At 45.5% G+C, this 16,864-nt stretch overlaps 3 protein-coding genes across 7 annotated transcripts in view; 2 read left to right on the top strand and 1 right to left on the bottom strand.

The window, feature by feature from the left end:
• Window positions 1–3,578, top strand: part of DAP3 (death associated protein 3) — a 17,865-nt gene extending 14,287 nt beyond the window's left edge. For 2 of the 3 annotated variants that reach the window (XM_007457930.1, XM_007457929.1), the window contains exons 10-11: window positions 2,316–2,433; window positions 3,345–3,430. In XM_007457930.1, the coding sequence (XP_007457992.1) occupies window positions 2,316–2,433; window positions 3,345–3,430 (204 nt within the window). Of the gene's footprint in view, window positions 1–2,315; window positions 2,434–3,344 lie in introns of all 3 variants that reach the window. The other variant, XM_007457928.1, reaches the window with a different exon arrangement.
• A 5,290-nt stretch (window positions 3,579–8,868) lies between these two features.
• MSTO1 (misato mitochondrial distribution and morphology regulator 1) lies at window positions 8,869–13,158 on the top strand. 3 transcript variants are annotated; one of them, XM_007457923.1, is made up of 14 exons: window positions 8,869–8,999; window positions 9,110–9,245; window positions 9,748–9,817; window positions 9,913–9,988; window positions 10,251–10,305; window positions 10,392–10,530; window positions 10,697–10,814; window positions 10,892–11,026; window positions 11,134–11,286; window positions 11,572–11,703; window positions 11,777–11,961; window positions 12,190–12,294; window positions 12,384–12,496; window positions 12,795–13,062. In XM_007457923.1, the coding sequence occupies exons 1-14, from the start codon at window positions 8,916–8,918 to the stop codon at window positions 13,007–13,009; spliced, it is 1,716 nt and encodes a 571-aa protein (XP_007457985.1). In that variant the 5' UTR covers window positions 8,869–8,915; the 3' UTR covers window positions 13,010–13,062. The 3 variants fall into 3 exon arrangements, with proteins under 3 accessions (XP_007457985.1, XP_007457986.1, XP_007457987.1); XM_007457924.1 differs by having other exon boundaries at window positions 8,911–8,999; window positions 12,798–13,158; XM_007457925.1 differs by having other exon boundaries at window positions 8,916–8,999; window positions 12,384–12,463; window positions 12,798–13,009.
• GON4L (gon-4 like) overlaps window positions 13,039–16,864 on the bottom strand; it is an 89,476-nt gene continuing 85,650 nt past the window's right edge. Inside the window, exons 27-31 of the mRNA XM_007457926.1 lie at window positions 16,634–16,747; window positions 15,861–16,071; window positions 14,190–14,817; window positions 13,995–14,097; window positions 13,039–13,588 (exon numbers count right to left, since the gene is read on the bottom strand). Of these exons, the coding sequence (XP_007457988.1) occupies window positions 13,439–13,588; window positions 13,995–14,097; window positions 14,190–14,817; window positions 15,861–16,071; window positions 16,634–16,747 (1,206 nt within the window). The 3' untranslated portion in view covers window positions 13,039–13,438. The remainder of the gene's footprint in view (window positions 13,589–13,994; window positions 14,098–14,189; window positions 14,818–15,860; window positions 16,072–16,633; window positions 16,748–16,864) is intronic.

The raw sequence follows: 16,864 nt of genomic DNA, 5'->3' as shown, positions 1-16,864 counted from the left end.
AAAAAAAAAAAAAAAAAAAAAAAAAAAAGATATTCTAATGTATAACCACAGCACAATTTTCAAAATCAGAAAGTTAACAATGACTGTTACCTAATCTATAGAATATATTCTGATTTTGCCAGTTATCCCAGTGTCCTTTACAGGAAAAGAAAGTCCTGGATAATGCACCGCACTCAACTGTCAAGTGTCTTTAGTCCCCTTTAATCTGAGACAGATCCTCAGTCTTTGTCTTTTATAACCTTAATATTTATATCTCTGTTTTTGAAGAGTACATGCTAGTTATCTTATGGGTTATTTTATGGGGTTGTCTGATGTTTTTTCCTGACTATATGTGATGTTAGAAGTTATATTGTGTCTTCTCAGTGCATAATATCAGAAAGCACATGGAATTTTTTTCTCCTATTACTGGCAATATATACTTTGAACACTTAGTTAAGGTGTTCTCCACCTGATTTCTCCTCAGTAAAGTTACTCTTTTCCTTTGGTAATGAATAAGTATCTTGTGGAGATATACTCTGAGACTAGGTAAATATCCTTTTACTTCTCAAACTTCCCCTTACTAGTTTTAGTTTCCATCGGTGATTCTTCCCTAAATCAGTTATCATGATAATTGCAAGATGGATATTTTCTAGCTCCACCATTACTTCTAAATGTATCAGTTGGCCCTCTCTTATATTTAAGAATTTTCCTTTCTCCCTTATGTATTTGTTTCAATATAGACATGTGGATTCTTATTTAAAGGGTTTAGAACCCATTAAATAATTACTATCATTATTTATTTTGCTGCTTAAGATATCCCAGATTTGGCCAGTAGGAGCCCTTCAAGCTGGCTTCTATGTCCCTTTAACATGTCCCCATCATTTTTCTCCCTACCTTTCCTCCTCTGTCCCCATCATTTCTAAGCACTTCTTTACTTTTGGCACAAGAATATGTTCCAGGGCTTCCCTGGTGGCACAGTGGTTAAGAATCCACCTGCCAATGCAGGGGACACGGGTTCGAGCCCTGCTCTGGGAAGATCCCGCATGCCACAGAGCAGCTAAGCCCGTGCGCCACAACTACTGAGCCTGTGCTCTAGAGCCCGTGCTCCGCAACAAGAGAAGCAACCGTAGTGAGAAGCCCGTGCACCGCAACAAAGAACAGCCCCCACTCACCACAACTAGAGAAAGCCCACACGCAGCAACGAAGACCCAACGCTGACAAAAATAAATAAATAAACTTATTTAAAAAAAAAAGAAGAAGAATATGTTCCAGACTCGTCTTGTACTTTCCATTGCCCCAGCCCTAAAAGCCATTTTTTCAAGGAGCTTTGGTTCATTTTAGAGGAGAATGGTATTTAGAAACCAAGAAAGACCTGAGTGCTAGGTATACTTATTGCTACTAGGATGTGGGTGTCACTTCTTCTAGGCCTTCCAGCAGAGTTAGTAAGTAGATATATGCACTATTCATATATACAAACGTACATGTATATGTGCTATATGCGTATATGTGTTTATATTTACACATCCACACACATCTGTATCTGTCTCTATATTAAAAAACCATGAATCTGATACCTCTAGTTCCAGGCTAGCATCCCGGCATTCATTGTATCCTTCGCCCTTTCCATATTTGTAACCCTCTTCTCCAACGATAATCTCTCATTCACAGTGTATTTACATATTAGCTCAATCTTAGATTACAGTAAAAGTAGTTTCAGAATTGCTAACCCTTGCCTCTATACAAATAAGCTGCGAACTAGAGGGCAAATTTTTTTTTTTTTTTTTTTACTTCTGTCTTATTTAGGCTCAATATCTTTTAGAGCAGTTTTTATCTTTAGCCTAAGGGTCTTTCGTTCAAATATTCTGTTCAGAAGTAAGTTTGGGTTAGTTTCCCTCCTCCCTTCAGTGTTATGTTTGAACTCTGAAATACAGTTTGATTCATTTGTTTTAGTTTATATAGGATCTTTTCCCCCATCCTTGTCATTTTGTTTAATTTTTTTGAGTATATGAACTATCAAAACTTGACTATTGAAGTTAGAACTGTAAAAAAAATGTAAACACGTATACGATTATGTGTGTACACTCTCAGATAAGTGACATTCCCCCCCGCCCCCCGCCCCCTGCCGCCAGCCTGCTCCGGGGTGCCGCCCCCTGCCTCAAGCGTTATCTCTTTTTTAAGTATATTTGTGGCCATGTAGAGCAAGGGTAGCCAGCCCCAGAGAACGTGGAGTAGAGGAGAATAGAACAAAATCTCAAAGACCTTATCCTCAAAGTGTTTAAATAAACACTGATTTGTCACTTAACGAATACTGTATCTTTATCCTTTTTCTTCTCCAGGAAGGATTTGACGCCCTGGATCCCTTTATTCCCATCCTGGTTTCCAACTATAATCCAAAGGAATTTGAAAGTTGTATTCACTATTATTTGGAGAACAATTGGCTTCAACATGAGAAAGGTCAGTTGCTTAGCTTTTTCCTCTCACAGAAGAATCCCACTGAGTCAGAGCCTTATCTCTTCTTCCCTCAGCAGCAGCCTGTAATTTGTATTTCATCTTTTTTCCCTTTATCTTGACTTCTTTCTGGCTAATTAGATGGTACAGAAGGTGTGGGGTTGGTTAAAGTTCGATTTACAAGAGACATTATATCTCTCCCTAAAATTCTCACGTTAGTCTAGAATAAGATGCTCATGCTAACAGAGGAGGTGAGACCGAACCCAGGTGATTGGGTTGCTGCCACACTCTCACTGTCACATTTATTCATCGTTCAACACACTTGCATTGAGAGGCTCATATGCTAGGGCACCCCCAGAACAACTGATGCTGTGTGAGAGGCTACTCCAGCACCAAACCAAATCCTTGCTATACCTGTCCTAGTACTTGTAGATGAAAGTGTTCCAGCTGCTCATTTAACCCTTGCCCTCAGTTCTGGGTGGGTGTGGGTCTGTTGTGGGGCGGGGTGTAGAGGAAAAATAAAGGTGGTTCTGTTACTAGATAATAGAGAATTAGCTGCAGTTGGAATAGGTTATTAAAGGAATAGGGGGAAGAGTATAAAGCAGCTGCAGCATGATGAGGCACAATGGAGAGATTTCTAAAAGGGGGTTGAGAGATTTGACAGTCCTTAAAGTCCAGAGGATAGTCTTGAAACAGAGGGAGAGATAGATGCTGGTTGGAGGAATAGAGACAGAAAAGGAAATTATGCATAGAAAAAATACTGGCAGGTGGAATAAAGGGCCTAGAAGTGAGGTTTTGGGAGTGCTAATTATATCAGAACATAGTCTGGATAACGCAGCCTTTGACTACAGAATTTGCTAAGTAACACAATGCTACAGGAGAAAACTGCCAGTTATCTGTGTTTGGCTCCATTTTAGCTCATACAGAAGAAGGGAAAAAGGAGTTGCTGTTCCTAAGTAATAGGAATCCTGGGCAGCTGGAGCGGCTCTGTGCCTACCTCTAAGCCATGGTCACAAGGTACATGGAAGACAATGGACATTTCTTCTAATGGACCCAATCAAATGGGGGAGTCCTGCAGTACACAAGAAGAGCAGCCAGGCACGTGCACTTATGGGATTGGACAGGACTGCAGTCAGCTCCCAACCTCCATTGCAGTGGGTTCCTTGTGATGTGACTGTGGTGGCAATAAGATGTCCTGAAACTAACATCAGTTTATTAGTTGTGGTTTTCACATTTTAATCATGTACCTTTATCTAAAAAATTAAATTAAGTATCTTTCTTAAAGTGTTGTGTTATATTTATAAGATGGAAAGAGCCTTCAGATTGGCCAAATTGAATTTCTTTGGCATTCTGCTTGTTGAGACTAAATTCTACAGAAATTTTCCAGACTTTACTCAATTTAGGAGATTGAGACTCAATCTCCTCCTTAACTTCTCCCTCCCAGACCATTCACTTCCTATTTACTCTTTTATCAATGGTCCCTGAGAACTTTCCTCAAACTCCAGCTGAGTCTGGCAACTTTGTATAGTACAGCCCCTTTCTACAGGTTCCTGAAAGAAGTTCTAAACCCCTACAGCATACATTGTATTTAGTGAATTAACATCTTTAATCCATGTAGAATAGTACTATCTGTGTACCGTCTTTCTGAGATTTGAGAAAATACTGACTCATCAATTTCAGAAGAGTCTGATTCTCTCACCATACCCAGGTTGTTGGTTCCAAAGAGTGAGAAGTTTGATTCCCAGATCTGCTGCTTATTAGCTAACTGTCTTAGCCTATTTCCTTCTCTAATTTTACCTTATCTCTGTTTCACCTTATGTAAAGGTAATAATAATGCCAAACTTTCAGGGATTTTGTGAGAATTAAATCACATAATAAATGTCAGGTGCCTCACACATAGTAGGCCCCCATTAAATGATAGGTAGCTACTATTTATAACTTGGATTTTATTAATGCTTTATTTGAACAATTACTATGAGAAGAGAGTCTGAATGTATATCAGCATTTTTCACTAGAGAGCCAGCTGCCCCTACCCTATCCTCCTCAAGGATTCCCTGTCAAAAATAAAACCTCCATCCCTGACCCAATCCCCAGACACTTTAGCTAGACTGATGTTCTAGCATCAGACTCAAAGATAACAGCCTTATAGAGACTGCTTAACCAGCTCCCACAGTTGGAAAGTTTGAATCCATTTAACAGATCCCTTTTAATATAGTTCTGCTTCTCTGACTGAACCCTGACTGATACGTCTCCCAATACAGATAGTCAAGCCTTGAGACCTGTCTTTTCAATAGCTCAGACTCACTTCCTCCTCTCCATCCTTACTACCACTGCCTTTCATAACCCCATCGCTTCTTGTTTGAGTTACTATAATCATTTGCTAATTTGTTTCTCTGCCAACTACCCTTGGCTTCTCCCTCCAGTCTTTCACTGGGCTGCCTGAGTGAGCTCTCTAAACACAGCACATCATGCAATTCCCTTAATGTCATTCAGTGGCTTCACTATGCCTTTATTTTTGCCATGTATGGGTTACAAAGTTCAAACCACATGAAAACATTTCATGGAAAATCAGGCTCGTTTTCTCTCAGCTCCCTTTTCTAGAGGCAATCAAATTATAGAGACAAAATTCTAAAAAAATACACGTTTTTTTAAACACAATAGTGTACTTACTCTTCTATACCTTGGTGTTTCCAGGTATCTTGGAAATTGTACCTGTCAGGAGTTTTTCTTATAAATCGAGTGCCTGCTCTAAGGAATTTTAAAAGAAAAAGAAATAGCACACAGAACCTCCAAGAGGGACACTGTCACGAGCTCAGCAGCCACAGACAACATCCTAACCACAACAAGGGAGGGGCTGCTGTGATAAAGTCACCAGTGCTACTATGAACATTGACATTGCAGCCTATACTAATGATAATGGCAGCTAGCCCCCAGAAATTGCAGTGCTGCTGCCTCCCAAAAAAAGCAAGATTCCACTGCTCTTACCCTTACCAGATACTTACTGGACAGGACCTGAATCTGATTGACAAGCCTGATCCTTAACTGTAAATGAGGCTGGGAAATTGGCTTCCATCTTTGGAAGGCCAAGCTCATAATCAATATGCCTTATTCTCTTTCATGAATGTGGAATAGTAAGCTGTATGACTATACTATCATTTATGTACAAAATCCTTACTGAAGAATTGCCTCATTACTTTTGCAATTTGCTAAATATGGATTCTTAATTTTTTTCCAAATACTCTATCCTAATCTACCCTATCCAGTCCCCTTTATTTCTTAAGATCCTTCTACTGCAGACCTGATCCTCATGCCCCAATTTTTTTTGTCTCCATGCTAAGCCTGCTGCACAGCTGGTCTCTTGGGGCTTTTCTTCATCACTCAAGTGGACTGAATTCAGAATGAAAAGTAAGAAGCAAAACTCTCTTTCTTTTCAGATGACATATTCCTGTATATAGAAAACCTTAGGAAATCTCAAAATAATCTAATAGAACTCAAAACAAGTTCAACAAGTTCACAACAATACTACAAGATTAATATACAAAAAACAATTGTATTTCTCTATACCAGCAATGAAAAATCCAAAAATGAAATTAAGAAAGTAATTCTGGGGACTTCCCTGGTGGTGCAGTGGTTGAGAATCCACCTGCCAATGCAGGGGACATGGGTTTGATCCCTGGTCCGGGAAGATCCCACATGCCACGGAGCAACTAAGCCTGTGCACCACAACTACTGAGCCTGTGCTCTAGAGCCTACAAGCCACAACTACTGAGCCCGCGCACCTAGAGCCCGTGCTCCATAACAAGAGAAGCCACTGCAATGAGAAGCAGAAGCCCGTGCACCACAGTGAAGAGTAGCCCCCGCTCGCCACAACTAGAGAAAGCCCGTGCACAGCAATGAAGACCCGACACAGCCAAAAATAAATTTATTTTTTAAAAAAATTAAAAACTTAAAAAAAGAAAAGACATATAAATGGCTGACAGGATAATGAAAAGATGCTCAACATCACTACTGATTAGGAGCAAATCGAAACCACAGTAAGATACCACCTCACACCCACTAGAATGGCTATAAATCAAAAAGACAACAATAACAAGTGTTGGGGAGGATGTGGAGAAAAAGCAACCCTCCATGGGAATTCCCTGGCGGTCCAGTGGTTAGGACTTGGTGCTCTCACTGCCAAAGGCCTGGGTTCAATCCCTTCTCAGGGAACTAAGATCCCATAAGCTGTGGGGTGCAGGGAGGAAAAAAAAAGAACCCTCGAACATTTCCAGTGGAAATATAAAATGGAAATATAATTTTAGAAAACAGTTTGGCAGTTCCTAAAAATGTTAAGCACGAAGTTATCACATGACCCAGCAATTCCACCCCTAAGTATCTACCCTAAAGAAATGAAAATATGTTCACACAAAGACTTGTGTTCAAGCAGCATGAGATACTCATAGCAACATTATTCATAATAGCTAAAAAGTAAAAATAATCCAAATATCCATCGACTTGTAAACGGATAACCAAAAATGAGCAAAATACTAATACACACTACAACATGGGAACTCAGAAACCTTACGCTAAGACTCCAAACAAAAAAATACATTTGTATGATTATATGAAACATCCAGAAATGGCAAATCTATAACGGCAAAAGTAGATCAGTGGTTGGCTGGTGTTAGAGGTAGGAACAGGGTTTACCTGTAATCACACAGGAAGAATCTTTTGGGGATGATGTAAATGCTTTAAAACTGAATTGTGATGACTGCACAACTCTTTATTTACAAAATCATACACTTAAGATGGATGTAAGTGACACCTCAATATCATTTACTGTATATAAATAATACCTCAATAAGGGTGTTAAAAAGAAAAAAAACTGCAGTCAGATTTCTTCCTTCCCTCTATTCTTCACTGGGTTCATACCTTCATCAAGGTCTGAGACTCCCAGCCTCTTCTGGTTTCCTGAGATGTTCCCACACAGGCATTTCCCCAATAAAGCACATGCACGTATAATCCCACTTGGTGTTTGCTTCTGGTGTATAGTATATTGTCTTCAAGAGACAAATTAAAGTTGCGAGTCAAAAAAGATACACCGTGCAAACACTAACCAAAAGAAAGCTGGTTCATCTATATTACTATCGAAGTAGATATTAAGGTAAAACAGCATTATTTGAGAAAAAGAGGGCTAGTTTATAATGGTGGAAGTTTCAATCCATCAGGAAAATAAAACTGTAAAGTAGTATGCAGTAATAACATAGTCTAAGAAAATAAAAACTGACAAAATTACAAGGAGATAGACAATTATAACGGGAGAGTTAATATACTTCAGTGGGAGAAGATATTTTCAACACAAGTAACTGACAAAGGGTTTGTATTCAGAATAAAGTACTTACTCCTACAAATGGTTGAGATGACCCAAAAGAAAAATGGGCAAGAGACTTGAACATGCACTTCACAAAAGTGGCTATTCTAATGGTGATAAACATAAAAAGGTGCTCTCAATCTCACTAATAATCAGGAAAACTAAAACCAATGATATGGACTAAAAATTTTTAATGGCAAGGTTATGGAACATCACCTGAAAACACTACTACACTGGTGGTGAAACTGTAAATTTAGAAAAGTTTGGTGTTATTTACCATATTCAAACATTCCCATCCTTATGATCCAACAATTACACTCCTAGGTATATACACAACAGAAATGTGTGCATGTCCACATGCACAAGAATGTTAACTGTAGCACCTAATAGCCCCCAAATGGAAACAATTCCAAAGTCCATTATCAGCAGAATAGATCATTTGAGGTATATTTCTACAATGGCATTCTGAAGCAATGAAAATGAACTATAAGTATATGCAAGAACAGGGAAGAAGTTAACAATATTGAGCAAAAGGCAGACGCAAAAGAATATGTACTCTGATTGATTTACATTATATACATAGATAGAACGAGCCAGTCCACAGGGTTAGAAGTCAGGAAGGCTGTGAGTTTTGGACAGGAAGGAGAGGACACATGTGAGGCTTTACGGTAACGTCTAGTTTTCTGGCAAGGTTTTATTTTTTACCTGAGTCGCTATCAGCCAGCAGAAGTATCCTATGAAAAAAAGACACAACAGCTGCAAGAGCCGTCAGGAGTAGGTAGGAGACTCTTTAGTGAGCCGCACCAGGAACCCCACGGTGGATGCAAAGAACCCAGCACCAAGAACGCTCCAGCACGGCGTTTGAGCCCTGGTGCCCACAACTTCCGGCCTGCGCCACTGTGCCCCGCCCCTCGACAAACAACGACTGATAAGCAAGACTGTTTCACGACAGGAAGAGGCGGGGTATGAGGAGCGGTGTCATTAAAGCCCAACGAATCGTTTATCCTATGGGAAAGGATGTGTTTATGGGCCAATAGGACGCCGGAAATGAGGCCCCACCCACAAGCCTGCTGAGCCAATCGGCAAGGAGCAGCGAGTGGGCAGGCTGTGGCTGTGCTACCCAGCGGAGCCGCGCAGCATGGCGGGGGGTGCCCGGGAGGTGCTCACTTTGCAGTTGGGACATTTTGCGGGTTTCGTGGGAGCGCACTGGTGGAACCAGCAGGTAAGGTCTCTGGGCGGCTGCCTCAGCTGAACCTTTCCAGATCTCCAGTCCTTGCTTCCGGCCTGTTCCTCTCGCCACCCGAGTCCAGTCCTTCCTCTGTGCCTCCCCAGGATGCTGCGCTGTGCAGGCCGACCGATGCCAAAGAACCGCCGGGAGAGCTGTGCCCCGACGTCCTGTACCGGACCGGCCGGACGTTACACGGCCAAGAGACTTACACGCCGAGACTCATACTCATGGATCTGAAGGGTTAGGTGGTGGCTGGAGTCAGCCAATTCGCAGTGTTCCCCTCGCGTGTGGAGTCTCTAGCATCCGTTCGCGTCAAGATCCTTGACCCCGACTATACTAGGCTGAAGGACCAGAGATGAGGAGCCCCAAGGAGAGCTAACCACAGTATGCCAACACCTGAGGGGACGCAAGAAAGCAAAATTTTATTCCGTTCAAGAGCTATCTCTGGAATGGGCTACTTGTCCCTAGACACACTGAGATGTTGAACTGTGGCGCTCCCGTAGAACCACTGGGTGTGGTCTTTGCCCAGGTCCCAAAGCTAAGGACTAAGCTGGGAAATGAAGGATGGAATCTACATTCTCCTAGGCAAGGGTTTTTTTCAACCCATGTCTAATCAAGAAAGCTTGGAAGGGCCAAGTGCTGGAGTGATGATGACAGCAGGTTGTCCGGTGATCAGAGGAAGGTTAGCTGAACGATTGGAGGGACAGGGCTTTACCTAACATTGTCTGTTATTTTTGTACAGGTAGTCTGAGCTCCCTAAAACAAGAAGGTGGACTCTACAGGGACAAACAGCTAGATGCTGCAATAGCATGGTACTTGTGATGTTTGGAGAGGAGTTGGGAAGGAGCATAGGAAGCTGGAGAACTCAGGGAAACTGACACTATGATCAATCTCCAATTTCTTTCAGGCAAGGGAAGCTCACCACACACAAAGAGGAAATCTATCCCAAGAACCCTTATCTCCAGGACCTCCTGAGTGCAGAGGTGAGGGCCTCTGCCCTGAACTTTTAAGCCCATTGCTACAACCAGAGTGCCTCCACTGGGGCAGAGAAAAGGAGAATTTTAGCCATCTTAAATGCCCTAGAATGGTATTTTGAGGAAAAGCACTTTTTTCTCCTACTAAAGGACTGTAAGTACGTGAACAGAAAGGAGGTTATAGGGTATGGCCAGCAAAATCAGGGAGGATAAATCAGCTTTTGCGTCTAGACGGCCTGGACCTAAATGTAGATTTTCTCACCCCGCCCAGGGAGTGCTGAATAGTGATGGTATCTGGAGGGTCAAATCCATTCCCAATGGCAAAGGTGAGACTTCTCCAGATACTGCAAAATGGGGAGTGGGGCAGAGCAGGAACATGGAGAAAGGTACGTTTCCTCTGCTTTTTCTTCAGGTCCCCCACCATTCACCACCGCTACAACTCCAAAACCAGTTATCCCCACAGAGGGCAGCATCAGAGTCTGGTCAGACTTTCTCAGAGTCCATCTCCATCCCCGGAGCATCTGTATGATTCAGAAGTACAACCATGATGGGTATGGAGGGCCCCAGAGGCTGTGAGGCAAGAAACTGGGTCCCCACTAATGTTGGATGAGGCTCTTGAGGCCATCTTCCCTGCCCTCCTCCAAAACAAGAGCTCTTGAGCGGAGGGATGGAAGTGGGGAAGTCCTGTAAATCCTGGACTGTGCTTATGCATGGCAGGGAAGCAGGTCGCCTGGAGGCTTTTGGCCAAGGTGAGAGTATCCTGAAGGAACCCAAGTACCTGGAAGAGCTGGAGGACAGGCTGCACTTCTACGTGGAGGAGTGCGACTACCTGCAGGTAGCTGCGTGGCATGGCGGGCACTTGGGTAGAAACTCCCCTCATCCTGCTGACTTTCGCCATTCACCTCTCTCCAGGGCTTCCAGATCCTATGTGACCTGCACAATGGCTTCTCTGGGGTAGGCGCCAAGGCCGCAGAGTTGCTACATGACGAGTATTCAGGGCGGGGAATAATAACCTGGGGCCTACTCCCTGGTCCGTACCGCCTCGGGGTGAGTAGTTCTTGTGGGGAGAAACGGTCACAGGGTAAGGAGAGAGAAATGAGGATAGCCCAGTGAGAAAGTTGGTTCAAACAAACTACTCTCATTTCTTTCACCAGGAGCCCCAGAAAAACATCTACCGTCTGTTAAACACAGCTTTCGGTCTGGTGCACCTGTCTGCTCACAGCTCTCTGGTCTGCCCATTATCCTTGGGTGGGAGCCTGGGGCTGCAACCTGAGCCACCTGTCAACTTCCCTCACCTGCAATATGATGTAAGGCTCGATGCTCTTGTTCTGACTGCAGCTAGTGACAGGGCAACACACACATGCGCACGCGCACGCGCTCGCCGAGTCAGCCTTTATCTGCTACTGGCTCTATTCTTGAAGCCTCAGCCTGAACTCGGCTCTGATGTGGCCTCTTAGATGACACTGTCCTATGCTTATGCAGCCCTGGGCCAAACACACCCCTGCTTTCCTCTCTGCCATTACTGTTCTGCCTCCACACTCTCTTTTCCATGCCCAGAAGGCCAAGTGCTCTTCTCTGTATCCTCTTTACAGGCCACTCTGCCCTTCCACTGTGGCGCCATCCTGGCTACAGCCCTGGACACAGTCACTGTTCCTTATCGCCTATGCTCCTCACCAGTTTCCATGGTTCATCTGGCTGATATGCTGAACTTCTCTGGGAAAAAGGTATTAAGCTTTGTGAGGAGATGGGTCAGAGCTGAGAAAAAGCTCTATAACTCGATTTCTTCCTTATCTTTAGGTGGTCACAGCAGGAGCAACCATCCCCTTCCCCTTAGTTCCAAGCCAGTCCCTCCCTGATACGCTGATGCAGCTTGGAGAGGCCACCCCATGGACCCCACTGTCTGCATGTGGGGACCCTTCTGGAACGTGCTGCTTTGCCCAGTCTGTGGTGCTGAGGGGTCTAGACAGAGCATGCCACACCAGGTGAGGGCTGGTGGTCCTTAGGAGCCCTTGTCAGATTTTTGTTTCACATCCTTTTCTCATACCTCTGGGAGTTCTAATGGCACTGCCCTGCTCTCCTTCCCTCTGGGCCACTTAAAAGAAAACAAAGGCTGTGAGCACCCCAATCCAGCTGATGCCCTGAGAACCTAAGTCCTAGTTTCTCATTCATGCTGCCACAGATTAAAGGTGGTTTTGGCTTTGTTCTGGCAGTCAGCTCACCCCAGGGACACCCCTGCCCTCCTCCCTCCACGCGTGCACCACCGGGGAAGAAGTCTTGGCCCAGTACTTGCAGCAGCAGCAGCCTCGAGTCAGGAGGTCAGTATAATGCTTGCTCCTGCTCTCCTCCCAGACCTGCCACCTCCCCTGACTTCCTCTCACTCAGCTGCTGTCCTCTTGCCCCACAGCTCTTCTCATCTGCTGCTGACTCCCTGTAAGGTGGTTCCTCCTTACCCCTACCTCTTCTCCTCAAGCCTCGGCCAGCAGGGTTTGGTTCTGGATGGTCCCCCAACAGGGGCAGGTATGTAGGAGGTGAAGAAAACCAAGAGGTTTTCAAGCATGGGAGAGGTTTACTATACCCCTTCCTGGATAAAGGTACTTGGGAAATTCCCAGTTTAACACTCCTTTATTCACTCTATGGCTCCTGAGAGAAGCGTTCTTCCTCTGGAGTGCTGGTATACAAAGGGGAGAGGACACAAAATTTACTGAGTTTACTAGACAGTCAAGTCTACCAGAGGCCCAGACTTCCCTGTGTGTGCAACAGACCAAGGGTAGAACAGTGGTCCATTCACAGGGCTCCCATTTCCCTCCCTCCGCAGCAGTGGAGAGCATCCCAGTGCTCGGGGCCCTCTGCTCCTCTTCATCCTTGAACCGGACCCTGGGAGATTTGGCCAAAGATCTCGCCAAACTTGACCTGCGGCGCTGGGCCAGCTTCATGGACGCTGGAGTGGAACAGGATGACCTAGAGGAGACACTGCAGGAGCTACGCAGCCTGGCCCAGTGCTACCAGAGTGGCGACAGCCTCATGGACTAAAGCTCCAAGAAAAGGAAAGAGCTAGTTTACAATAAAAACTGCTGGATGCAGGAGCTCAGTGTCTTGGGACTGGCTACACCAACATACGCATTTATCACATTTAGAAACACTGTGATCAGATCACACAACAATAAATATGTACCACCAGACAAAAAAGAAAAGAAAAAAACACACAGAAAAGGAACTGGGCTGCACTCTCCCTCAATGTTCTTTACAACGTAGATTTCTAAGGTCTTCATAAAAGACACACAGGATGGCAGGGCCATCCAACCCCCAGCCTGTCATTTTCCTTGTCCCTGGCCCCCTGCTTCGCCAGCTCCTCACACTGAGCTCAAGGGTTTTACAAGCAAAGTACAGCCACCCTTCCCCTGATCAGTGTGCCTGTTGGATTCGATCCTGTGCAGATGACACCCTCACGCTCCCAGGGTCTCACTCATCCAGCTCTTCCTCAGACAGAAGGTCCCCGTGGTCAGACAGCTGGTCTGTATTGCTGGTACTGGTCGCATCGTCCTCATCCTCGGAGCTGGCCTCACAGGCTGTGTGGAAGAGCTGCATGAGTTCTCGAAAACGATGGGAAACCTAGGAGGAGAGGAGGAGGCATGCATTCACCTTTCTTAAGTTAGTAACATTTTAACATTTACTAAGCGCTATACACCAACTTGAACAATCTTGTTTGTTCTACACAGTAAGGCGGTGAGGGCTGTGCCCTCCTTATAGATAAGGAAACTCGGGTTAAAAGGCTAAACATTTTGCCCAAAGTCACATTCCTTCTAAAAGCAAAACTAAAATGTAATCCCTGGGGCTTCTACCTCAAAATTCAATGCCCTCTCTCTTCTAGAGCTATAACTAACCACGCTGACAAGTCAACGTCTTCCTCAGGGCAGACCTTTATAATCACCAATCACCTCTTAGTTGGCCAACCTGTCCTCTTCCTTTCCTTGGTTCCTCTGGAGCTTGAAGCTCTAGCAGAGTTTCCCCTACTTACCTCAGTAGGGGTCTTATTTCCCAGCTGCTGGGAGATGATGCTAAAAGTCTGCGGCTGTGCTCCTTGCTCCTGGCACATGGTCAGAATCACACGGTCAGCTTCCCTGGAATCCACATAAGGCAATTAATCTAAATCAGTAACATGGGTGTGCTCCATGCACTTTCTAAACAGGCTCACACATCCATCCCCACCTACCTTGTCCACAGGACAACCTTTTCCCCCGTGGAGCTGACCTTGCTGTTGTTGGCACACACTGTAGCTTCTGTGGCCTTCGCCTGCGGCTCCCCTACTGGACCCTTGCCCTGTATTCCACTGTCTTTAGCCAAACCTCCTCTAGGGGCTTTGGGAGAAGTCTCTGAGGTGTCAGTTCCTGATGAAGAAGATTCATGGACAGGAGACACCCCGTCCTCTGTCACCCCAGCTCTACTGGAAGGCAGCCAGCTCTCCTGAGTATCTGGTTTCCCAGACACCTGTCTTCCCCCTAAGTCTCCGGTCCTTGAGGAAACAGGACTCGGGAAGGAAGCAGGGGGTTCAACAGTTCCGGGCAATTTCTCAGTTTCTGAAGCATTCCAGACCAGCATGGAAGCCTGTGACTCATGCCCTGGCTTATGGCCCTCGCCCTCATCCTGAAGTCTGGGGGATGCCCTGGGGCAGGAGAGAACCTCAGGCCCAGCCTGGTTACTCCTAACAGCGCACAGCACAGTTCCAGTTTTGGAGGGAAGCTGAGGAGTCTCTGGTGAGCAGGGCGGTGGGCCATCGAGGAGGAGCTGGTGTGTAAAAGTCACTTCTTGAGGAGACAGCAAAGTGCTCCCTGCTGCCAATCCTGTTTAGGAGGAAAATAAGGATCTAAGGGTATGGACAGGGTCACAATGCATCTAAGGACACAAATTACCACGGGGTCACTCTGGCAAGCTACCGTGATAAAGTTCTAAGGTCCAAGAGTGAGGTGAGGGTGGGGGCTAGGATCGCTTATATAAAGATATGAAGTCCGACTGCCAAAGCTGAGAATGGCTGAGGCTTTAGAATGCAGACCATAGAGGATCTGGAGACAAGGGGAAGGGGTTCAGGAATGCGAACACAAGAAGAAAATGCTGGGACTTCCTGGTGGCCCAGTGGTTAAGAATCCGCCTGCCAATGCAGGGGACACGGGTTCAAGCCCTGGTCCAGGAAGATCCCACATGCCGCAGAGCAACTAAGCCCGTGAGCCACAACTACTGAGCCTGCGCTCTAGAGCCCGTGAGCCACAACTACTGAAGCCCGTGCGCCTAGAGCCCGTGCTCCCCAACAAGAGAAGCCACCGCAATAAGAAGCCTGCGCACCGCAAGGAAGAGTAGCCCCACTCGCGTAACTAGAGGAAGCCCGTGCACAGCAACGAAAACCCAACACAGCCAAAAATAAACTTATATTTAAAAAAAAAAAAGAAGAAAATGCTGGATCGTGTCGATTTGTAGCACTCTTATTTCTGCAGAGGATTGAGGCCACAGGAAAGAAAATTAAGGCTGGACAGTAAGGATTTCCTACTGGTTTATTAGTAAAAGAGGTGGTAGTCCATCCCTGAAAAGACTAATAGGGCTTCCCTGGTGGCACAGTGGTTGAGAGTCCGCCTGCCAATGTAGGGGACACAGGTTCGTGCCCCGGTCCGGGAAGATGCCACATGCTGCGGAACGGCTGGGCCCATGAGCCATGGCCGCTGAGCCTGCGCATCCGGAGCAATGGGAGAGGCCACAACAGTGAAAGGCCCGCGTACCGCAAAAAAAAAAAGACAAGACTAATATTATCCAGGCTCAAGGACGTTCTCGCTTGAAGTATGTGAGAATGAGACAGAAATAAAGGGAGAAAGGCTGGGCTGGCGGCTGGATCACTCACCTGGAACAGGCATCTCTCCCTTTCTGGTACTCCTGCCAGTCCTGCTCTGGGTTGCCTCAGTGCTTTCTCGCTCCTCTGGGGCTTCCTCCTCCATCAAGTCCTTGCCCTGCCCAGCTTCCTTAGCACCAGGCACGGGACTGGCCTCTCCGTGGGGGCTGCCGCCTACCAACTCGTGGGGCTCCTTGCTCTTGTAGGATTTGCTGTCACAGACCTGCAGGGATGTCCTTCTGGGTCAAGGGTCTCCTGACCTCTTTTGTCTTAGGGGCCGACCAAAGGAAGAAACCTTGCCATGATGCTCAGCAAGTCAACCAACATGCATGCCTGCTCCAACAATTGTAAATGGCCCAAAAAACAGTGCTGGATTCTACCAATCCTCTAACCAAGGACTGTATTTCTGCTGCCAACCAACCCTACTTTAGAGAACCAGCATTACCTTTAGGCTATTTTCCTCACACAGGTTTGTTTCATTAAAAAAAAAAAACTCTAAGAGGGAAATATATGAACTGGTTGATTCTTCCCTATTCCAAAAGCTTCACCTACAAGATTCTCTTTAAGAAGCAAAATCCATTATACATATATTTTTAAAGATTCTATTTATTTTGCATACACACACTAATGTGTATGTGTACGGCATATTACTTATCCACATGTAATCTTTTTAGGAATTCAATAAGGTACACATCTGTGGTAGCAAACAATACCCCAAACAGCAAGGCAACCTGGGGGTTGCCCTAGGCAGCTCCAATACCCCTTGGTACCAGTTCCCTCCTCACCTTGCTGCTGCAGTGGCTACAACTTCTCCTCTTGCTCTTCTTCATCTTGGAGTCAGGACCTCCCTCATGGCAGGAGCAGGCACAGTCCTTGGCCCCATCTGGCCACTCAGCCTCCTAGGAGACACTTGGGCTTGGTTAACTGCCAAGCATTTTTGGTACCAATAGAGGGAGCTAAGTTGTGAGCCATCTGAACAAGCCTGCCCCCTGACCCCCTTCCCCGCTTCCTTTCTC

Source organism: Lipotes vexillifer, unplaced genomic scaffold, assembly GCF_000442215.2.
Source record: "Lipotes vexillifer unplaced genomic scaffold, Lipotes_vexillifer_v1.1 scaffold238, whole genome shotgun sequence".
Lineage (NCBI taxonomy): Eukaryota > Metazoa > Chordata > Mammalia > Artiodactyla > Lipotidae > Lipotes > Lipotes vexillifer.
The sequence above is the reverse complement of the archived record's forward strand: the minus strand, read 5'-3'. Positions and strand labels throughout refer to the sequence as shown.